This window comes from Clupea harengus, unplaced genomic scaffold (genome assembly GCF_900700415.2).
Source record: "Clupea harengus unplaced genomic scaffold, Ch_v2.0.2, whole genome shotgun sequence".
In the NCBI taxonomy this organism is placed as follows: Eukaryota; Metazoa; Chordata; class Actinopteri; order Clupeiformes; family Clupeidae; genus Clupea; species Clupea harengus.
In genome coordinates, this window is record NW_024880348.1 from 2222 (window position 1) to 24999 (window position 22778).

General features: G+C 43.1%; 4 protein-coding genes across 4 annotated transcripts; all 4 read right to left on the reverse strand.

Moving 5' to 3' along the window:
• Positions 1–544: 544 nt before the first annotated feature.
• Positions 545–5993, reverse strand: faslg (Fas ligand (TNF superfamily, member 6)). The gene is made up of 4 exons (XM_042706672.1): positions 3800–5993; positions 2840–2885; positions 2389–2448; positions 545–2265 (listed from the first exon to the last, which is right to left on the reverse strand). The coding sequence occupies exons 1-4, from the start codon at positions 4073–4075 to the stop codon at positions 1853–1855; spliced, it is 795 nt and encodes a 264-aa protein (XP_042562606.1). The 5' UTR covers positions 4076–5993; the 3' UTR covers positions 545–1852.
• Positions 5994–6126: 133 nt separating this feature from the next.
• Positions 6127–8824, reverse strand: si:dkey-86e18.1 (uncharacterized protein LOC557342 homolog). The gene is made up of 5 exons (XM_042706673.1): positions 8685–8824; positions 8310–8347; positions 8135–8209; positions 6997–7183; positions 6127–6736 (listed from the first exon to the last, which is right to left on the reverse strand). Exons 1-5 carry the CDS (start codon positions 8749–8751, stop codon positions 6333–6335), a joined length of 771 nt encoding a protein of 256 aa, XP_042562607.1. The 5' UTR covers positions 8752–8824; the 3' UTR covers positions 6127–6332.
• A 208-nt stretch (positions 8825–9032) lies between these two features.
• On the reverse strand, positions 9033–12347 carry LOC122131953 (CARD- and ANK-containing Inflammasome Adaptor Protein). The gene is made up of 2 exons (XM_042706674.1): positions 10325–12347; positions 9033–9990 (listed from the first exon to the last, which is right to left on the reverse strand). The coding sequence occupies exons 1-2, from the start codon at positions 11738–11740 to the stop codon at positions 9136–9138; spliced, it is 2271 nt and encodes a 756-aa protein (XP_042562608.1). The 5' UTR covers positions 11741–12347; the 3' UTR covers positions 9033–9135.
• A 1672-nt stretch (positions 12348–14019) lies between these two features.
• jun (Jun proto-oncogene, AP-1 transcription factor subunit) lies at positions 14020–16158 on the reverse strand. Its single transcript, XM_042706671.1, has one exon. It carries the CDS (start codon positions 15740–15742, stop codon positions 14762–14764), a length of 981 nt encoding a protein of 326 aa, XP_042562605.1. The 5' UTR covers positions 15743–16158; the 3' UTR covers positions 14020–14761.
• Positions 16159–22778: the final 6620 nt, after the last annotated feature.

Genomic DNA, 22778 nt, shown 5'->3' on the forward strand with positions numbered 1-22778 from the left:
TAGTGCCACACTAAACACTATTTAAAGAACTATGAGAAATCTAACCCTAGAAGCCTGTCATGGGCCTCTATTTACAGAAGAGGCAGGTACACACAGCATCTGTCATAAGTCACAGCACATGAAGCACAATTGATTAAGTTCACTTCAGCACATCTGACACTTGTTTTCAACATATTACTTCATGTGATATGAAGAGAGAGAGGACACTGGAAATGTTAATGAATGAGGTGTTTCCATACTTTCCATTTGTCATTCAGTGTCTACCCACAGTCTCATTAACAAGTACTGATTTCTGTGTGGTGGAACTGTGGACCAAAAATTGGATGATATTCTGAGGTGCTGCTGCAGTTGGCAGTCTCATGTGCTGTCTGCGTTGCCCACTTCAAAGGACATTTTTCTTTGTCATTGTAAAAGAAAACATGAAGTTTGCTAGAGGCAATAGAACTCACTGAAAAAACTTTGTCAAACTTGTTTTATTGGATCAAATTGATTTAATAGAAATACCTGGTAACTTCAAAAGGACCACACAACATTTCATTTACAAATCTGTTTCATTTGTGTGACTTGGGGTTTCCAAATATATACATGCAGACCAAAGATCTAAAAATAATAAATACATATTTAACTCTTCATTCAGTAGCCCTTTAGTGTTCCAATCATCTCATTCACAGTTTCCTTGCTGCATATGCAAAGTAAATGTGACCATTTCACCCCTTCAATGCCAGTGCATATGCAGTAATAAAATACATTCATTGTCATGACTTCTACTTACTTGCTACTCCAACTAGCTGCTAATGTTACAACACATTAGCACAAGCAAACTTTTGATTCGTGGACAGAGAGTGAGCGAGTCAGGCCCACTGTGAAAGACCGGACGGTCACCCCACGTACTTGTTAGGGATGTCGCGACTGGACTGGGTGAAGATGGGGAAGAACAGTGCAGGAGATGGTGGTTGTCATAAAAATATATATTTATTTACAACGAGGACTAACCCCAACACATGTGCCCATGAAATAAAACAAACAACCAATCAAACATACCGGCCATACTTACAGGTACTGCAGTACTCTGCACCCTGGGCACCTGCTTGTTGTACTTAGGCCCAATCACCGGCACCTGTTCGGCCCAAGCCAGGCCCCAAACCTAGGCACAGAGACTAACCTGAGCTAAGTATATACACTGGTCCTCGTAACAAAATCCCTACATACACTACACACAAGGCACACAAACACGGTACAGAGACAAAGCACAAATACAAGGCACACAGAACAAGGCATACAAAACAAGGGAACAAAACAAAGCTAACAGTGTCCACACATCTAGACACGTACTGCCTTTCACCTCACGCCGGTAAACACTGGCACTTCGACTAGTGCGTAACTTGCAACTACAGCAGTTACATTTCTGCACTTCTTTTTCTTTTTTTTTTCTTTTATTTCATTTTGTTATATTTCTTATGTAAAGTAGTATTTATTGTTACACCAGGTTCTATTGCTCGTAGCTTGACTATTCTCTCCCTTGTACGTCGCTTTGGACAAAAGCGTCTGCTAAATGACTAAATGTAAATGTAAACAGGGAAAGCAGCACACTCGTTTCTCCCAAAGTCCTTTTGCCAGGCTGTCGGCTGTCGACTGCCTCTCTCCAACAACTCTCTCAGTCAGTCCTCCCTCATGCTTGCCTGAGGCACCCTTGACATAGGGCAGCCACTTGGGCTAAATTGGATCCCACCATTGATGTGGGGGAGCACGGAACCAACCATTACGGTGGGGAGTCAAAGTGTCTTAAAGGGGCAAAGGCCCTTTTCTTGCCCCAGTGAGAAGGGAGGAAATTCACCTTCTCACATTGCCACATTCAGACGATCTGATACAGTCCAAAGTAATTTCCATAAGGGTTAGCGCGATTGATTAGGTCAGGAACGGACACGTTGACATAAACCCAATCCTCCTGCCTGAGCTTCAGCACTGCGCCTAAGGAGCTTTCGGAGGTCCACAATTGTCTCTTAGTCTCATCGCAGTAGCCCATCTTGTGCCCTTCCATAAGGGTTATGGGGGAGCTGCCCTTCCTCCGCACAAACACAGTGTGAGAGATGAATCTGGCTTTGCTACACTGATTTCCCAGAATCTCCACGCGGGAGTAGATAAAGTACAGGCCGGTGCGGTTGACCTGGAGGCCGCCATTTCTGTACAGGAGTCCTTTGGTGAATGCCCGGCCATGTCTCGACTCCCACTGCAGCGTCTTATGGTCTGCCGGCCTCTCAGTGTTAACTGCAGGAACAACAAGGGAGGGAGTGGTGTTTTCAGTGGAGGAACCACTGTGCTGAATCAATCACACATTTGAGCAATGCTGGTGGAGAACATCATACTTGATGGGAGACTTTAAGACTTTACCTGTTAAATGTGCTGCTGCAGGTTTACATTCTTCATCTTCACCCACGTCTTCAAGGAAACCTGAAAAAAAAAGGAAGATGGCTGTCAGTGAAGCCAATCTCTTTCCACAGCATATATTAAACCAAAATGGAAGTACTTGAAAAGTAAATACAAACATTAATGGTGAACGGTAGCCCTATCAAATGCTGAATATGGCTCATGAAGTTTTATGAATCTCAAGAGCGGACATGTAGTCTGAAAGGGTGGGAGACACAAAAGAGTAGGCTACCGACTGAGGCAGGGGACTGAAAGTTCCACTAATGAGGTTCTCACCTCTATATTGTGTAGTATGGCTAGTTAAAATGTCGGTTTGTAGGCCAATTCTACTACGCTCAGCTTGACAAAGCTGAGGTGAAACTTGTGTCCCTTGTCTGGCCACAGCTGGTGATCAACATGATAAGCTGATACTCACCAATTTGACGTTGAGGCGCAGTGATGGTACTGTCACTATTCACATCCTGACATCAAACAAACAGAAAGAGACAGACTTAAATTACAAAACCACATCACATAAAATGACCTTAAAAAAAGTGTTAATAGAAAAACAATGAAACAGTGTTTGATTTACATTAAAACTAAAGTTAAATACGGAACCAAACACAAATGTTAATTTTAAAGTAAGAATATGCAATACAATACAGTTAAAATTACAAATGTAATTACAATTATATGACAGTGTAAAAATAATGTTTTTTGTCAGTAAATGTTTTTTTATACAGAAAGAAATCATATGATATTTTACAATTTCATATGTTATACTTTACAGATAAGAACATGTACAAATACAGTAAAATTATGTTAATATGAAGTTTGTTTAGAATTGAGTAGGCCTATAGTTAACAATATATCAGTAGGCTAGTAGATGACTCAACCTAGGTTGCATGTGTTTGAAATTGCTAGTTTTGTCAGAAAGGAGCTGAAAGTCAGCAGCTTCACACGTTACACAGTAGCTATGAGAGGTCTTAAGAATCAGGAAATCCTGTTTCTGTGGACTGGTGACCACAGGCTTGGTGTACTGGGCTCGGCTGCAGCCTTTAAATGTCAAAGCATTAGAAGAAGAAAAAGCCGCCACCTGCCTAGAAATTCCATTCAGCTGCTCGTACCCCATGTGCACCCACAATGTCTTTGGCACAACATATGGTAATATGATCACCCACTAGACACTTGCCTGTCACCTGCCCCCTCACCCCCCACCTTCCTGAAGTCAAGTTCTCTTTTAAAATCGCTTTACACACACAAAGAGATCCTTTTACTTTTCACCTGTGCATCTGAAAATCTGAACATTGCATTTGCAATTGACCATTACAAGGTTCCAAAGTTTGAGTGTCATAATCAAGGACAAGCAAGTACTCCCCCCCCCCCCTGCACTCACCTTTGTCAGGTCTGCCAGTTGATTCTGCAGACTCTGGATCTGGAAGGCACCGAGGGCCAATGCAGCAAAGACCAGCACCAGCACCATGACCAGTATGGTGATCAGGCCAGACCATGAGTGATGGCCTCTTGCCTTATCTCGAGCAGGAGGGAAGGTCCAGCAAGGCACCAGGCCAGGGTCTATCCTGGGTGGGTGCTGCTGCGGGTGCACCTGCCTCCTGTCTCTGCCTTCCACCATGAACACCTGAGGGTGCTGGCCTGCCACATTCCCATTCATGACTGAAGATTTGAGTCTGGACTGTGTCTGTGTCTGTGTGTGTGCTCAAGTGTGCTCTGAGAGGAGTGTGTGTTCTCACCTATGCTTTAAGACAAGACAAGCTGATCTCTTATAGCTCAAGCTCCACCCACTGTTTTTTTTTTGCCTCAACATGCATCTTCTTGTCTGCAGACTCTGGTCAACCACCTTATTAAAATTCTGTTGAAAGGGGCCTCTTGGTCTATAAAATAATTTAGGTCATTTTTACCACATAGAGGAAATGAGTTTTGATCAATAGATGCAACAGGGAAAGGTACAGAAATTTATTTCAAGACAGTTTACCTTGCAGCACCCATTTCAATGTTTTTTTTACTACATTTCAAATGGTTTTCACCATATTATGTTTAATTATATCTGTATCTCTCATTGCTAGACTTGACAAGCTGATTAGGACCTGTTTTGCCCTTTTGAACTGGCTTTTGAATGGAAATAACCTACAAAGGAGCATTTTGGTTGACCTACCATGATGTCCTGGCCTGCCAATGATTTCCGACATTTCTCAGGAATGACAGCAGAGGGGTTTGAGACTAAATCATTCTCATTCTGGCTACTTTTCACCATCTGACATAGATCGGTGTTGCCTTGGGGTGTAATAGCTACTAAGTAGCCTTTTGAAGGAGTATGTGTGTGTGTGTGTGTGTGTTTGTAAACATTGATGCCGCAAAGTCAAAGCAACAGTTTCGGTAAAAGCTAGCCGACTACGTTCGCCACATTAAACGGTGCTCAGTGTGTGACAGTGCACTTTCAGTCTTGCTGTTTGCACCCTAGGCCTGGAAAGGCTGAACGGAGGGGTTAGGGGTTGGGGTGCATGAGAACTGCAAGCACTCTGATGGAGCCTGAGGGGGCGGGCATGTGTGTCGTGGTCTAACTGAGATGAGAGAGAGGCACCACCCTGACTCAGTCTCCGCCCTGCACAGCCATGCCTCAGCTTTTTGGAACAGGATGACTGGTGACTCCAACGTGATGCTTTCTGTCTAGCTTTCTCTCGATCAGTCTCTCTCCCTGCATGCCCTCAAAGAGGATTTCCTCAGCTGTCATCACATACATTTCCACCAAATTCTCAAAATGGGGCTTGACGTCCTGAATGACGCATCTTTGACCCATTTCCATAGGTGTTACTACCTCCTATGGAAATATTACTGTGGCCCTTCCGCATCTGAATAAGGGGAAATCAGAACCATGCTTTCAAGCATTTAGGATGAAGCAATATGATGAGTTGGCCATGTGAAAAGAGACTGGTAAATAATCACTTATGCATAAACCCTGCCTAATAAAACGTCTCTGTAGACAACATTAGTAGCACATGTATAGACAACCTGTGGTGTTACAGCTGTCTTATGAAGTTAACTTTTAGAATCATTTTAAAGGTTACTCAAAGTGTTGCAAACCACCAACCCCCCAGTCCACCTAGGTACATTCAGGTATAAATGTCGAAACTGATACTGAATTACAGGTAAACTCCTGTTGCAGTTCCTTTATGTGTGTGTGCCACCATAGGTTTCATTTCTCCTCTAGCACCTTAGGAAGTCCTGACCACTGCTTTCACTGACTGGGGTCCTGCTTTGATGCTCAGCTTACATCACCATCATCACCCCACCCCCATCCTCTCCACCACCACCGGCACCTCTGCTGCAGCAGCGCTTGTGCTCCGTCAGCTCAAAGGGCAGACCATTTCCCCGAACTCGGTCCCTTCTGCAGAGGTGGAACGAAGGGGTTTTGGAGGTTGGGACTGCGGTTGTGCGTTACATTTCACAGGCTCCTTTTTCTCTCTGAATGTAACAAGTAACGTTTGAGAGGAGCAAAGTTTTTCGGAACTCCATCTGAATCAGCAGTTCTTAAGTTAGAGGTCTGCTGTGATGAGAAATTTCAATATGCTGTGGTGACAGAGACTGTTTGATTCATACACCGTGTTGTGTCATTGTGAAAGCCCCATTTTGATTCAGACCACAAGATTGCAGTTCTTCCATTGAGACCATTATTTGTGCACGCAAACAATTTCATCTCCATGTTAATCCATGTTGGCATCAGTACTGCTTTATTTACTTCTTCCCCAATATGAAATTTCAACCCGGAGAGAAAACAACCACTAACGTAATTCAGGAAGAAAAGGACACACCAATGCAAATCAATGAACACCTAAAGGCTAGTCCATTTGAGCACTGAGTTCTAGAGCACACTGAATTAATGTTCCTCTTGTCATTGAAGGCGTAACGGACAGCTACAAATCTTCATCGGAGGATGAGTAGCAGCCAAGTCCCAGCACATCAGACGTGCTGTGTGGGCCAGACTCAGAGCTGAGGGTCTTCTCCGTCTCCTCCTTTGAGCCGCTCTGAGCTGCTCTAGCCTGAGCCTGTAGGGAGCCGTGGAGGTTAGGCAGGCCGGAAAATAGCACCTCAGACAGCCTCTCAGTTTGCTGCGGGCCTGCTAGTGGGCCCCGGTACCCGGCCACGGCCACTGACAGTCTCGTCCGGTCAAAAGCCAGAGGCTGGTCCTGGTTGGGTAGGTCTACAGTGGCGCTGGGCTCAGATAGTTGCTGGACTCCTGCACTGCAACTCTGGTCCTCCTGTGCAATGTCTGCCTGATTGGTTGAGACTGCAAGGTCCGGAGTGCACAATCTTTTTTCTGTGAAAGAGATATTTTAGCCAAATGTCAGTAATGACCAAAATTACTTTTAATCTTAATCTATTTTTTGTGCGGAATAAACAAGGCTGAGAAGTAATTTGTGATAGTTTCATAAGACGTACCAGTAAACACTTTTAGTGGGTTCAATTTCACTGTGATGCACTGCACTTGATGCACTGCACACAGATTATGAAGGATATTTCCACACGATAATAGATTAGACTTTTAAAAAACACAAACATAAACCAAATGGGAGGTACCATCAGGAGTATCAGGAAAGTCCTGTCTGCGTTTGGCGTAGGCTCTGGGTTTCCAGGGATGGTGCTTATCGGAGGGGTTGAGGGCACGGAGTTTGTTGAGGAAGCGTTTGTACTCCCTCTCTAGCGCCTCGATGTGGAGCTTGAACTCTGCAATCTTTCTCTCCGGATAGTGGGACAGCTGGGATTGCTGCACCAAGAGGAGTTATTAGTGTGATCAGGAAGAGATGAATTTCAGTGGTAGCTCTTAGACTCAGCTCAAAATGAACACACCTCTCCCATGATGAAGTAACCAAGATGAAAATCATGGATTTTACCGTTACAATTGTAGCAACCTATTATTTACTGTCAATGGAAACCAGTGGTGTGGCATTAATCAGAATCAGAATTCTTTTTAATGGGCAAGTTTATTTACACATACAGGAAATTAACTTGGTGTGGTTGGTGCATAGGACATAAAACATATAACATACTAACAAAATAGCAAAAATAAGAATAAAAGATAAATGTTTTACAAGATAGAATAATAAATAATACAAAATAATTTGGGCACATGCAGGGCTAAAATGCAGTGAATTGGAATTAGCAAAGTGCAGTATATAAATAATTTACGCTGTAGTGCATTTGTGTAAATGTGTATATATGTGTGTGTGTGTGTGAGCCCACTGCCGTGGGGAAAAAACTGTTCAGGTGGCGCGAGGTTTGGTCTTGATAGCCCGGAAACTTCTGCCGAATGGGAGTCTAAGGGGAAATTCTCAAAATGTTGCATGGTTACAAACCTCATGTGGGGTAATGTGAAATAACAGGGAAAAAGTAGTATGTATGCATCTTTGGGTAAACCTCATCCTCTTTTGGGGCAAGTAACGTGACAAGGAGAGTCAAATTACACCTCATTGAGGATGGTGACGCACCGTTTCGCATGAAACAAAAAGGAGCAAAAGACTCACTGTGCTACAGTTCATACTAAATAGAGCGATGGGGGAAATGCCTCTATAAGGGAAATGTCTCTTTCAAAGCGTCAGAGATCTATGGTTGCTAAATAGAGCTGAGGAAGTGTACTAGTTTCCTTTTCAAACATTTCACCATTAGATGGCACACGTGGTCTTTTGCCGTGAGCAAAAACTGCCCTTAACCCTTTTACCTGTAAATAGTATTCTATTTCATCCTTGATGCTTGGCATCCACTTTTTCACAGCAGCGGCAGAGTTGAGTGTTGGCTGCAATGCAATCAATAGTGAATAAAGCTGAAGTAACACAAGTTTAGTCAGGTTGGTATAACAATGATTCCGATTAATCTGGAACACGTAGTTTACTCACAAGTTTTGGTCTAGTGTGGACATCTTTGATACGGCCCTCTGGTATATGAAAAACATGACAAGAATGAACAATTGCAAGGTAATCACTAGGACCTGGTCACTGAAGCTAATTAAGTTCGCATTGAGAAAAGCTTGACAAATTCTACGGCTGATATGATGTTATGTAATCGCTACAAAGTCGTAGCCTAGTGTAGGGATACTAATACTAAACCATCAGATGGAATGGCATATGAAACAGCATCATCAACATTAATTTGTTAGCTCCCTGGGTAACTAAAGTTGGCTATCATGTTTTTTGTCCCCTCTCTAATACACTTTAACAACTCATGTTTCAATGAAAGTTTGGTTGAATTTGTAAGGATCTACTTGATCTTGCCTTCTTTCTCCTTTTGAATCCACAACCGATTTAGCCTCCCGTACTGTTTCTCTTCATTCCTAGCCATTCTTGTCCATCATTTTGAAAAGATCAACAACCGATCACCTGACTTATTCGGCAGTCACATGACATAAGATCGTCAGCTATATAAAATGAGGGTACGAGCAAAGTCCCTATAACGTCTCTGGTACATGTCGCCATCTGGCGACTAATATTAGCAAGCACAATGCTTATTTGTTTCTCGTAGCTTTTAATGAATTTATTATTTAGATGATCATAGGCCTACATATGATTCAAATACTAAGATAAGACTGAGCAAAATATGTCAATTGTATTCAAATTTAGATCTTTTTTTTTTTTTACATTTCATTGCAGTTGACCAGTTAAAAAGCAAAGTGCACATACATACACAATTTCAACTAGCTGATGCATAGATATTGTCCACAACTCTTCATTTCATCAAAAACATCTTCTTCTTCAGCAGAGTAACAATGTGTGTGTGATTTAATGTATCCCCAGCTTCAGCCACTTGTAAGGGAGTTTTCTTCACATTATTGATGGCATGCAAGTTTGCCTTCTCCTTGTGTGCCCAGTTTACGAGCCTTTGCACAATGCCCAGGTGCCCTGTACGGCAGGCACAGTGAAGTGGCGTGTCCTTGTTGCTGTCTGTAGCGTTGATCTTGGCACCAGCACTGAGAAGCAGCTCCATTAGTGCCTCTTGGCCCTGCTCGGAGGCAGCGTGTAGAGGGGTCCTTCTCCAGGTGTTCTTGCTGTCCACACTTTTGATTTTCCCAGAAGATAGTAGAGCTGTCGCGGCCTCTATGTGTCCGTTGGCTGCAGCATAATGAAGAGAGGTGCAGCCATCCATGTCTTTAGCCTCCACTTTGGCTTTACCCTGCAGCAGCAGAGAAGACACAGCCTCAGCCTTTCCCTCCATAGCTGCCATGTGCAGCGGGGTCTTCTTCTCCTTCTCCGTAGCACTGACGTCTGCTCCGGCTGAGAGAAGCAGCTTGATCACAGAGGCCTCTCCCTGGGCAGCTGCCCAGTGCAAAGCACCCCTCCCCTCCTTGTCCCGCACGCTGAGGTCAGCCTTGACCCTCACCAGCTGGGTCACCACCTCTGAGTGGCCTCTCTGGCTAGCGAGGTGGAGTGCAGTGTGTCCATCTTGAGTGATAGCGTTCACCTGAGCCCCGGCACGCAGCAGCAGGCCAACCAGTGCAGACTGGTTATGCATGGCAGCCATGTGCAAGGGAGTCTGGTCTCTAGGTCCGGTAATGTTTGGTTCAATCCCCATCTCTAGGAGCACCTGTTAGTAGTTATAATAGTTCTGAATGAATGTGCTATTCAGTACAATTACCATAACCAATTAAGATAATGCTGTCTGGTCACTATGAATAATACACATTGCTTTACACACAATATTGATAATATGATATTATTAATATCATTATGCGCATTATGCTTTCATTTTTGTTGTTGTTCAAATTACTTCTTTTAAATATATTTTTGTAAGTTGCTTTAGACAAAAGCCATATACTTTAACTTTAGCTTGCACTTTAAATTAAGATATAACTTTAAAAGTCCATAAGTACATTCCAACAGCAATCCACAAAGTTTATATATCAAATGTGATTGTTCACCTGTGTTATGGTCACATTACCAGACTGAACAGCCAGGTGTAAGGCAGTTGTTGAGTTAGACAGTCTTCCCTCCAGGTTAGCTTTTTTGCCCACCAAGGCCTTGAAAGCCTCCACGTTTCCCAGCTCAGCAGCTAGAAGCAAAGGAGTGTAGCCTTGGTTGTTCTGGGTGTTGACATCAGCCCCACTGTCTATAAGAGCTGTGATTATCCCACCCAGATTCCTCTCCACAGCTCTGAACAGTGCAGAATGAATGGATTCCGCTGTCATTTGCCCAGGAGCATTCTGAAGCAGGAGTCTCAGCATGGACTTACTGTTCAGGTCAAATGCACTGGCCATAGCATCAGAGTCCACCTGGGCACCTGCCTGCAGAAGCACTGCGACTGTTCTCTCATTCCCACGGCTGACAGCGTAACACAGTGGCGTTTTCCTGCAGCTGTCTTTACAATCCACCTCTGCCCCTGCCCTCAGTAGCACTTCAGCCAACTCAGAGTCATCCTGCACTGCCGCCATGTGGAGAAATGTGGTGTGCTTCTTTAGATACCTGCACTCCTCCTTCACTAGGGCCTGCACAGTGTCCTGGTAGCCATTTTGTGCTGCTAGGTGAAGAGGACTCTTTGAAACATTGTCACAAATGTAGATGTCGGCCCCTGCCATTACAAGTGACATTGCAGCGGCGGTATGGCCCTTCCCTGCTGCTCTGTGAAGGGCGGTGCGGCCCTGATGGTCCCTAGCGTCCAATTTGGCCCCACTCTGCAGGAGGAGTTCTATGATTGACAGGAGACCATGCTCAGCAGCAACATGTAGAAGGCTGTCAGAGCCCTGCCTGATGGAGTTCACATCTTTGCCAACTAAAAACTCCTCCAGGAGGCTGAGATCTCCATTGGCAATAGCTGTAAAGATGTGACTGGGTTGTTGCTCAGGTTCTAAAGGCTCCCATTCTTTCATCTCAGCATTTTTTGCCTCGTGCTTTTTGCTGACTTTTGAAGATGTTTTAAGGGAGGTTTTTTTAAACGTTGAGTTTTGTGTGTTTGCCGCTGCAAATGGCCTTTGATGGTCTCTCTCCAGTAAGTATCCAATCAGCTGTCTGCGGGCATCACGGATGTCTTCATTCACGCTCCCAGCATAGGCTCTCATGTTCTGGTACAGGTCAGGCTCAGCCCTTTTCAAACAGGGGTAAAAGAAGATCCTACACGCCCGCTCGCCACGAGAGATGAGAACGTCCAGCAGTTTGGAGTTCCTCTCCTCCTGTGTTTGGATGCTGGACACGAGGAGCCTCTGGTCATGTGAGATGATGCCATGGTCAACGAGAAGGTCTAGTAATTCCTCAGTGTTCAAAATACCTCCCACCAGCTCCTCTTTCTTTGTCTTGATGACCTCAACAGCATATGGGTTGACTGTGGTTTTGGTTGAGGACATGGCTGTTGAATAAGCGGAATGGTGTGTGATATCCTCACAAGTGTCTGTGAAGCATGTTAATCCACCTGCCCTCTGTAAGCTTTCTACCTCAGCAAGCTAAACAGAAGCTGTTTCATAGGGTGTTCACTTTTGCCTTTGTTCTGTACTCACCAGGTACTAGATCCCCACAGCAACCAGGTAAATAGACGAGATAGGCTTGTTGCTTTTAGATGTAGTCTAAATGAGTATACTGACAGTACTGTTTTCTTCAGTACATCCAAAAAATACCCCCTTCATGTTCATGCCAGGGATGATAGATTATCTTGTTACATATACCTAGGGGTTGTGTAGGTTTACCTAATGCACTTTAGCTTTACCCAAGAGTAAAATGTGGTGGCCTATGGTCTCTAAGGACTGTTACTATGATGTGGTGTTGTGTTTGTGTTTGAGCTCCTGGTTCACCCCACACCCCAGGCTGTAAACATAATTCAGGTTGGACGACACTTCAAGAATGGACCACAAAGCACCAATTTGGCATGCAGCTATGTAGGCATCTAAATGTCATAACCTACATTTAGCTTTTGTACTTTAATTCAAGAGTGAATAGTTTATATTAGCACAAAACAATTCAAATTTCTATACATTAATAATGATAATAAGAAAAAAACAATATAGGTTTTAAGTTAAATGTTCTTTAGAACTGCACATATAGGTAGAAATGGCATTTATCAGTGACATCAATGCCTTAACATTGAAATATTACGATCATTATTTTGTTTCAGGACTTAACTGTGATATACATGAACTACCGATTCCTTACATGTTGCAACCACACACACCTAACAATGGTTTGTGACACCAGTAATAAACAAATATACAGTTAATCTGAGAGATTATCAATTGTTCATTTAGTACATGTTATATCCTATCACAAAATCATAAAATCTGTCATTTCTAAGACTGAGAGAGTACATTGATCAAAATGTAATGTTGTGTTTTGCTTGCTGAAAATGGCCAGACACATTCATGTTCCCTATGGCTGTGTTTTTTTCAATCTCAATTAGATAAAGATTTGGACTGTATGGGATGGGAAGATTTGATCAGTTCTGCTGCGTTCCAAACGCTTCTGCTGCACCTTTTAGTTTGTTAGTCCGTGTTTATTAATAAAGATACTGTCACTTATACATACTAAAACATGTCACACGAGAACGTGTAATCAAGAAGTTTGAGCAGAAATAACTGAGTTTATCTACAGTTTTGTGTAGCTTGCTTTAAGGAAACAGAACAATCCCGAAGAATGCCGCTAGGAATGCAGGGAGTGCGACAAAGTGTAGGCACACACACGTATGGAGATTGGGCGAGGAGTTCCACTTCCCGTAAAACACGCCCACTAGCTGCTGATGTGACGTAGGTCTTCCGACCGCTCTCTTGCCTTATATGGTTAGCTAAGTACCGATCTTCCGGTATGATGTCATGTTATCCCAAATTTGGGGATTGAAATCAAAGCAGATTTACGCTGTGATCAATATTAATGTAAATCCTTGACCTGAATACAAAATGTCTTTCTAGACTGTAAAAAGGCATACAAAAATGGTTCCGATATTTCTACAGGTGAGTATTGTCACTTTTATGCCAAGAGGGGATTTCTGTCAGGGCAATTCACTGATGAAATCTGAACAACAAAGCTTGTAATTCCAGTATGTCGAACAATGTTTGGATTAGGCCAAACCTGTTTGTATTTACAAAGATTATTTACAGAGAGCCAAAATCTTCACTCCTTAACGTCACCGTTTGGCAAGCGACTTTTCACTCTTAGTGCATTTTAGTGGAATCTCAACACTAAATCTGATCTATTGCATCTGTGCTTGATGTGTTTGCTTTAGTTCCAAATTTTAAAAAGCCTATTCTAAGATCAAATGTTTAATAGATATTGAAACTACAGACAGAGCAATACCATAGCACCAATAAAAGTAGTAAATGAAACGAATGGCTTTTGCGGTGGATTTCTCAGAAATTAACCTTTTAGCCATGTGTGAGTATTGTATTGTATCTTCTAAGGACTTCAACATCAATGTTATTCAAATGATATAGGCTACTCACTTCATTCCTACTATTTCTAATGTCACTTTTTGGGCACCCAGCCTAAAAGCCTGCAAATTGGAATTTACCTGGTGCTAAAAAGGCTCTTGATACATGTGCAGACATGTTTTCTGATTATACCGCGCGCGCGTGCGCGAACACACACACACACACACACACACACACACACACACACAGAGAATCAAATACAAGCTGTTTTGTATGGTTGGACATACTTTATTACATTTCTTAAATAATGATTAGTTTCTGAGGTGGTCAGAAAACAAACATAAAAAAATTATACTGTATTTTATTACAAATGGTAAACTTAAGTACTCCCAGTTGATCTTATGTACAAATAACAATGAGTGAAACCCCATTAAACTGCTTTAGAGAAAGAGAAATAACTTTTGAAGCTCCTCTAACTTAAAGACAAACAATTCAATAACATATGAGAATTAAAAATTACATTGTAACTTAGAAGACAGGCAGCTTTTATCAAAATAATTCAGACTGTTGACACGCCTTCCCATTGGCGCGACAGCATAGGCAGCTAAGTCTATTGCAATTCTTGCTTCTCTTTTTTTCATGTCTAATACTGGGACTGCTCCTTACAGCTTAGGTCCATGCACAACTTGGTCAAAGTGAACAAGGTTAAGTCTAATTTTCAAAGTCTTTATCAAAAACAAAGAAAACGAAACAGCGAGAAACAGGACGGATCGCTGATGCTGTTTGTTGCCGTTTCTTTTTGCCCACCAGCGGACTCAGCTTGCTAAGTTCAGCCACGAGTCCAAGCGAGCTCCAATGCGCCCCAGAGGGAGTGCAAGGCACTCGGCCAGTCCGTCCCTGCATTGGCCACCTGTAGAGAACTTCTCTACGGCTCACAGAAACAGCCTTTTACTTTGTCCTTAAGAGTCCGATTTTAATTAGATCGAGTCTCTCACATAGGCCAACTCGTTGTTTTCAAAACGTTTGCAGCTGCTGCGTCAACATGAGCTGACATCCACTGTTGACGTGGTTCATGACTTTCTGCTTCAGCTGCGCTACCTGTTCGCGGAGCATGTTCGCAGTGGAGGAAAGATCAGAGTTTTGGGACTTCAGATTCTTCACTTTATCCTCCAGCCGGGAGATCCTTTCCAGTTTCCTCTTCCGGCATTTGGAGGCGGCGACCCTGTTCCTCATGCGCTTCCTCTCAGCCTTTATCCGCTCCTGGTTCTCCATGTCAATGGGAGAGAGAGGGGGCGTATCACCCGGCATCTCCGGCACTGTCTGGGGTTCTTCCTTCAGGGCCTGTAGCCGTAGGTGCTGAACGGGGAGCTCTGTGTTGATCGTATGCTGTGGATGGGTTGTGGTGTAAGTCATGGCGTTGGCTGTGCTGTAACTTGGTACTGCTGAGGGTGCGCTGCTGATTGCAGGATTGAACGTGTTGAGGTCCGCGTACACAGGTGGGTCAGCGCGCATGGTTGAACTGTAAACAGTACTACCCGCCATTGAAGAAACAGGTGCCATACCATTGTTGATACTCGTCTGTGGGGCCGAGGTGACGTTGGGCATGTTCGGCATGTTGGGCATGTGTTGGTGATGCAGCTCCGCCAGTGCCCGGACGAACCCCTCTGCAAAGCCCTCCTGCTCGTCAGTGACATTCTTCGGGCACAGGAACTGAGTTGGAGTCGGAGTTGTGGTGATCAGACCATTGCTGGACTGGATGATGAGTCTCTCTAGCTCCGGCGAAGCCAACTTCAGCAGTCCGACATCTGGCGAGGTCAGTATGTCGCTGGCTTTAGCGCGCAGGTGAGGTTTGAGGTTAACGGCAGGGTCACTGAGATTGAGCGTCATGTTTTGTTTCAGTGCTTTGGGGTTATATCCATAACTGGCATTGTCGTGCTGAGTGAAAGCACCGTTCACAGAGTCATCGTAGAAAGTAGTTTCCATCTTGACAGACATAGAAAAGAAACCAAAACTTTCTTTTAGTTGTCTTTCACTTACAGACTGAGAGCGATATCAAGTCCGTCTTCTGTTTCCCAACTGAATGAGCTGGGAACTTCGTAGAGTCCCTATAACCAGAACTTTTCTGTGTAGACTATCCTGTGCTCGCAGGCACGGTGATTTTCAAACTTTCGAAGTCTTCCTTGTCCCGCGAACTGTTGTAACAAAGTTGTTGTCGCTGTTTGAAAGTGCCTCGTTGAAAACCTTTTGAAGCAGCGTTCACTCAACGTCCCAAGTACTACTAGTCGTTGTTAGACAGAAGTCCAAAAGTTTTCATACACTTGAGCAACGTCCTAGCTCTAGGCGCTGCTCTCTTGTGAGTTCTGTATACTCTGAGCTCTTACAGCGTGGAGGCAAACCTTATCTGCTACCGCTGCCACTCTAAAAATAGCAATGATGTCATGCCTGATCTCTCCTATTGGCTAGAGGCGAAATGATGGGCGTGCCAAACGCTTCTGATAAGGCGCGTTGCCTAGACGACCACCCAGAAGATTCTTCTTTCGCAGTGGCTGATGGGATGAGGTAATGCTGTAAGGCGAAGAACAGTGCATTGTGGGATTACGTATTGTTTTTGAATATCTGGTTACCCGCTTAGCTGTTCAGACTCTAGCGGGATAGCCTATATTTAATTGTTAAAGTTGTAGTTTCGGGTGTTATATTATATTCCGTACTCTATTTAATAGTTATTAATACGCCACGCTATTCTTTGTGTGTCACTAACAGAAGACAGTCAGCAAATCCAATGTTTAATTTAACCCGAGTAGCCTTCCGAACGCGGATTCTGCCGACTTTGTTCACAAATAAGTAGATGAACGCATAAGAGGACAACGTTTTACAACCGTTCTCACGTTTTACAACTATAAATGTTGTTTTCATTACACTACGTCAAACAGTTTTGTAGAACATGTCCGGGCAACCTCTACATGTAGCCAAAGCTAAGTGCATTGCCCCAACAAGGGGGCGTATGAAGTTACAGCGTGCAACGCGCAGGGCTCTGTGTCATGCTAGACTGTGAGAGACCATCATGAAATTATCCTGCCATTTAAGCTCTGGTCAAATTTGGTAATTATCAATTAATAACTTAACGTTTAAGTTATACCTCATAAGAACAACATGACAATTTAGTCTTTTGTGCCCCATATACAAAGTAAAAGAATGGCAACTCTGTAGTCTACGTTCCAAGTAAAAAAAAAACATTCGTTTTTGGTGACGGTCGGCAGTCTGTTTTCAGTCCCTTAAGAATTACACATTGTTGCGATATCCCTTGTTAGAACGTTGCGCGCATGTAAACATATGCACTTGAAGTCACAATTGATGTGTAGCCTTTCACAGACGAAACACAACTTTACAAAAAAAAAGATATGTATTTAGGACTAGGTTATGTGGGTTCTCCAATTACTTGCGCGAAAGTGTGCCAAGTACATACCGGTAGCGTATGGTTTTATATATTTAACTAGGATTATCTTATTTCTGTGTTACATTAAGGTAGAGAAATGTAACCACAGTGCGTCTAAATGAGAAGGAGGCATTTACCCATCTACAGGCCTGCTTTATATATGCCTGCTTCACATATGCCTTTATTGCAACTTCTTTGCTCATAATGTTTGAATGCCCCCCACCCCCAATCTATGGAAGTGGTTTTTGTTTTTGGATAATGAGATGGAAGATAAACAAAGGCAATGAGATATTCCAGTTTAACATGAAGGGAAGAAACAATATGGCTCTGATTCCATGCAGCTGTAGGTTTTTTTTTTTTTTTTGCTAATCAGCAGATTTCAGTCAATCTGAGACTCAGATTAGGGTCACAGCATATAATTTCCTTTTGGGACCCTCTAAATCATGCAGCACACACTTTAGTTACTAGATCAACTGTGTTAGTTTGCCACCAGTACAGGAGTGAATATGAACACACAAGAGAAGTATTCTCTGCACAGCTGTGTGTGCCACCCTGATTGCTTTTCTTAAGACTCAACTTTAGCGGTGCCCCTCTCTCATAACTTGGTTTTACACTAATGGAAAAACTAGCTATGTATATGTTTGTGTATACCATAACCTTTAATGAGGGCCCATTCCCAATCTGTCACCGTAGGCCACTGTCCAATAGACTTTCCCCTCTGTCTGTCTGCCGTTATTGCAGAGGACTAGCTGGCTCAAGGCACGTCTCTGTGGTGGTCCTACAGTCTGTGGTGGGTCTCATGGAAATATTGGCTGTCCTTTTTACATGGCATCTCAGTCTCAGCTGCTATGATCTTACTTTTATGTGCTGAAACTTTCTTAATCCACATAAACACATAAGCCAGACTTATTTTTTAGGCCATATGTTATGTTTAACGATATCCGATCCTCCGCCAAGATTTCAGGGTGTTTCGTTTAAAAGCATGCTAAAGTGAACCATGGAAAGAGGAAGAGCAGACAGTGCCCGAGTTCACCAATCGATTTTGTACCACTCACTTTGATCCATGTTTCTTTCCTTTCCTTTTATGATGATTTTAATACAGTCTGGCTAAACCTTCATAGAAATCCCATTGTATTCCTTGGGCCACCGTAAGTAAGGGTAATTACTGTCCCGCAGTTCATTGATCTTTCGCCTTTGGTCAGAAATCTCTGGGGCCTTAATGGCGAGGAGGTCAAAGGTCACTGAGTAATCCAGTCATATCTTAGCCTACCGTCTGGGCCATCTTTACTGCTGTCTCGAGTCTTCCCAGAGTAAATCAGTCTTGTGGCGCTGTGTAGACACAAAATTGTCCCTGAGTGGTATGACACTGAAGTAGGGGTAAAAAAAACTCTTGTCTGTTTTCATAAAGGGCGACAAATGGTTGGCTTTTAAATGAATGTCCTTTGATTTGTGTTCAGTTGTAGTCTTCGTCTGCTGTGCATCCATCAGTTTTATTACTGCGTTAATGTAGCCTGTGTTAATGTTGGGTCATTACATGGTTTTTTTTTAAATTCCCCAGCATCTTAGATATTATTGGAGCAGCAGGTTGTTTGTCACAAGTATTTTTGGACACATCGTTAACTCTGTCAAGCCAGTGTTTTTCAATTTTATAGCCTACCATATCAAGTCCTTTCAAGGGATGTGTATCTGAGATGGTCGGGTATTTATTCAATTCAGGCTCCAGAAATTCCATCCATTTGTACCACATGGGCTCATTTCCCAACTCTTTTGCACGTACACACTTTGTTCTTCTTACTGTCATTTGCCACGCGCTACTTCTTTCAGTTTTGTAACTCCCCTCTGGAGCGGATGCATGGCCATTCAGAGACATGTTTGTTCATGATGGTGTGTTTAAACTCTCTGAAAAATTAAAAAGTCAACAATCATTTATTTATGACTGTGTCTTCTGTTGAATGAAAACCCATTAAATTCGCATAAGAGGGGAAGTAAAGAGATGTTTCTGTTTCATTCATGTTCCTTAGCAAACAAAAGTGAAGAGGTTGTTATTTAACACCGCCATATTGAAATGTACGTATATATTTATATGAATGAAATTAAATTGCTGCTGGATTGTTAGGTGAAATTTTGGTGAAACAAGAAACAGTCATGAAGTTGGATCGATGTGAAGTGGCATATGACATTTCCAATGTCCAAGGCAATCTATGTGTCTCTCTGTGTGTAGAGATTTTCTGTGTTTTGACTTTTGTGTGAGAAAGAGGTGTTAAAAGTCAAATTTATAGCTGCAGGGTTAGACATGTGGTGGTCAGTGGTTGGAAACTGTACCCCTTTTATGCTGATATTGCAGAGTTTGGGAATTTATTGAACTTCTTCATCAGACACTAAGAAAACACTTGAGCACCACCCAGTCAGAGGCCGCAGTTCATATGTGCCCACCGCATAGTTGGCACTCCATAGCTCAACCCATCTGCCACTTTGAAAGTATATGTTTAGCATCATTACGCTACTCACCAGAGGCCATGATGGGAATGATCATTTGTTTTTCAACCAGATGTTCTGTCAGCCTTATTTCTTTTTGTATCACCCTCACTCTAAAAGGCGAATTAATCAGAGACCTATTCAGGCACTTACAGATCTGCTCAAGGTGTCATGTTTGGCCTACATGGTAAGATTTGCAATTTGACATATTCTTATATGTAATTGCTCATGAGGGCAATACATAACAAATGTGAACTGTCTTAGCTCTAATTTAATCAGTAACATTTTGCATGGAAAGGTTTGGGGTTTGGCCCCTTTGCTGTTATTTCCTTTGACAAACAGATATGGGTATTTTGCCACTTATAAACCACAGCCTCTTGTGTTTTCCCTAAATGCTGTTTTTTTTATCATTTTTCCAAGGGTCTCTCAGCAGTGTAGTTAAACTTAAGTGGCAGCAGAAATGGCTACATGAATAAGGGTAATTGTTGTAGGTGAAGCATACTCACATGTCAAAGATGGAGTGGGACACCTTTTGTTTCTTTTCGTTTTTCTTTCCATATTCCCTCCCTTGTTTTCCTATATTGTGGTTTCAGCATTGATTCCTGTTTGGAGTAACTTGTTTCCTTTCAAGAGGTAATGACTTACATAATCCGTACCGCTCTGAATGCCCTCAACATATCTAGGTAATCTTCATGCTCTCTCTCGCTTTCTGTCTCTCGTGGACACATTGTTAATGTCGTTACTACCACTGTAGGCAGGAAATCCTTTTGCCTTGAAAACAACTCTTTTTGTGGGCCTCCATTGTGTTGGTGTGTTCTTTCCAGAAAAGTCTGCACTACACGTGAGAAGGCCGAACTTCCTGCTCTCACTGGCTAGAGGCACTGTGACCTTAGAGACAATGAGTGTACACGCACACACACACATACCCGCCCACACATGCACACACACACACACGCACAAACACACACTATCTCTAAACCCTAATACCCAAACCACTGTCTTAATCAGACCTCTATTCATTTAAACTTAACCGACCCTCCAAACCCCTAGCCCTTGATCTTCCTGTCTTTCCAGTTGTGGAGCGATATCCATGAGAAGTTCGGGAAAGACTGGGCCTTTTATGACGCATTGCACAGTTTCTTTTCCTTGGCCGGGTGTCAAAGTGATTACCAATTACACAAAGGCCTTCCCCTCCAAGAACCAGTGTTGTTTCAGCTGTGGAGGGGGGGGGGGAAAGCGATCCTTCAATAAGTTTGTTTTCTGCTCCAGCTGCATCCCTGTAGGAGTTGTTTTTTTTCCTCTGGAACCTCTGCCCTGGCATCATAATCATACGCATTAAAAACATTATGAGCATACCGGGAGACGAACTGCGGCAGAATGTGACCCCTATCTTATTTGAATATACAAATGTTCCGATCACTACCGATAACAGGCGGGCCTCCTGCTTGCACAAAGGACTCACTGTGACCCCCAGTTTCAACCTCGGAGCAGAGGTAACAAGACATCTCTGCACAGTACAAGCTGGCTCTCCGTGTCTTAGGCAAAAGCTGTTCATGCAGACCGCTTTGACTAATAATTGCTGAGTGGAGGAGAACACACATCATTTCGTCAGTCGGTGTCTGAAAGTACATCCCTTGCCTAGGGTAAAACTAACTGAGCGAACGCAGCAATAACACAACTGTCACTTTGTTGCTTGTAAATGTTGTTCATATTACTTAGGATGACTGATTTGTCTAGATGAGGAACAAAAGCAGGAAGTGTAGGAGACTACTGCCTGTCCTGTCAGACATGAAGCTACACGCAGACTTAAAGAGTGATAAAAGGTATAGCACAGTGCCAGTTTAGGTCAAGTTGCAAATGTGAAAAGTGTAAATTGAAGATGCTTTGTCTTTTTCTCTCCATCTTCCAATCCTTTTTTTTATCCCAAAATGTGTCCATTACCACTATGATGTTACTGTCCATAATAAATTCTTATGTTTTGATGGGTGACATCTACATTTCTTTCAATACTAGATAGCTGTCCATATTATAGTCACTGTTCCCATTTCCCCACATATATGACGTAAGAGTTAATTGCTAAGTGATTATTAAGTAAGGTATTAGTTAAATATTAAACCCAAACCAACATCTATTATTATGACCTATAAAACATACAGGAGTCATTGCTAAGATGGGAAGGAATGCTGCAGAAGAGCGAGAGAGAAAGAGAGAGAGACAGGCTGAGGAGGAGGAGAGGAAGGGAAATTAGCCGGAGGTGCAGGGAGGTTGACACGGACAGGTGTCTGTCATCAAGTTTTTATTTTTACATGTCATCTGTCAGTCTGTCAGGAAGTCTCTGAGGGATGGCCTAGGAGCTATTCCACACCTCTCTTCCCCTGTCCTCCCCTCTGCCATCTACCATCCTGAAGAGAAGTAGATGCCCTTTATATTTATTAGGTTGTTGTTATATTCAAGGACCTGGCTGCTGGTGTGTGTGTGTGTGTGTGCGTGTGTGCGTGTGTGTGTGTGTGTGTGCATGTTTGTATGTGTGTATGTGTCTGTATGTTTGTGTGTGTATGCATAATGTAGTACTTAAATGAATCGACCAGTGCATGTAATGAAACCTAATTTGCTGTCTCCGTGGCTTTTTGATGGAATCTCTTGAGAATATCTCCCAAAGCCAGAGGAACAACAGAGCACAGAGTCGTTCAGCCTCCCAGGCTTGAAATGTAATTAAAGCAACTGGTTAGTGTCTATCTACCTACGTGCTAAACGGGCCCCACGCTTGGCTCTTCACAGTGTGACGGATATCACAGGGACTCAGGATGACCCATAAATATTTAGTTTTACCCGCTTAACTGCTTTTATTTTTCTTTATATGGAATTATCTTTATGTTTCCACTCCAAAAAAAAAACAAAACAAAAGATTCTCAGTTTTTCAGTCTAGACCAGAGGTAGCCATTGAAACTCACTGGAACATGCAAATGTCTTCCACAGCCTGCTGCCCAATCTGCCTTTGGTTGTTGTTCTCAGACAGCAGGGCGAGTCCTGTAGCGACAGCGGCAGCGGTGCCGGTCCGTGTCCGGGACCAAGTGTACCCTGTCAGTGCTGCTTGGCTCTGACAGGTGCCATGTTAGTGGCACT

Excerpts from the sequence above, each read along its gene's own strand:
- faslg (XM_042706672.1), bottom strand. The coding sequence starts at position 4,075 with ATGAATGGGAATGTGGCAGGCCAGCACCCTCAGGTGTTCATGGTGGAA. Across the intron at positions 2,886-3,799 it reads AACTGGCAGACCTGACAAAG|GATGTGAATAGTGACAGTAC; the intron begins GTGAGTGCAGGG and ends GTTTGATGTCAG. Across the intron at positions 2,449-2,839 it reads TGCGCCTCAACGTCAAATTG|GTTTCCTTGAAGACGTGGGT; the intron begins GTGAGTATCAGC and ends TTTTTTTTTCAG.
- si:dkey-86e18.1 (XM_042706673.1), bottom strand. The coding sequence starts at position 8,751 with ATGGCTAGGAATGAAGAGAAACAGTACGGGAGGCTAAATCGGTTGTGG. Across the intron at positions 8,348-8,684 it reads GATTCAAAAGGAGAAAGAAG|AGGGCCGTATCAAAGATGTC; the intron begins GCAAGATCAAGT and ends TTCATATACCAG. Across the intron at positions 7,184-8,134 it reads AAATAGAATACTATTTACAG|CAATCCCAGCTGTCCCACTA; the intron begins GTAAAAGGGTTA and ends CTCTTGGTGCAG.
- LOC122131953 (XM_042706674.1), bottom strand. The coding sequence starts at position 11,740 with ATGTCCTCAACCAAAACCACAGTCAACCCATATGCTGTTGAGGTCATC. Across the intron at positions 9,991-10,324 it reads GTAATGTGACCATAACACAG|GTGCTCCTAGAGATGGGGAT; the intron begins GTGAACAATCAC and ends AACTACTAACAG.
- jun (XM_042706671.1), bottom strand. The coding sequence starts at position 15,742 with ATGTCTGTCAAGATGGAAACTACTTTCTACGATGACTCTGTGAACGGT.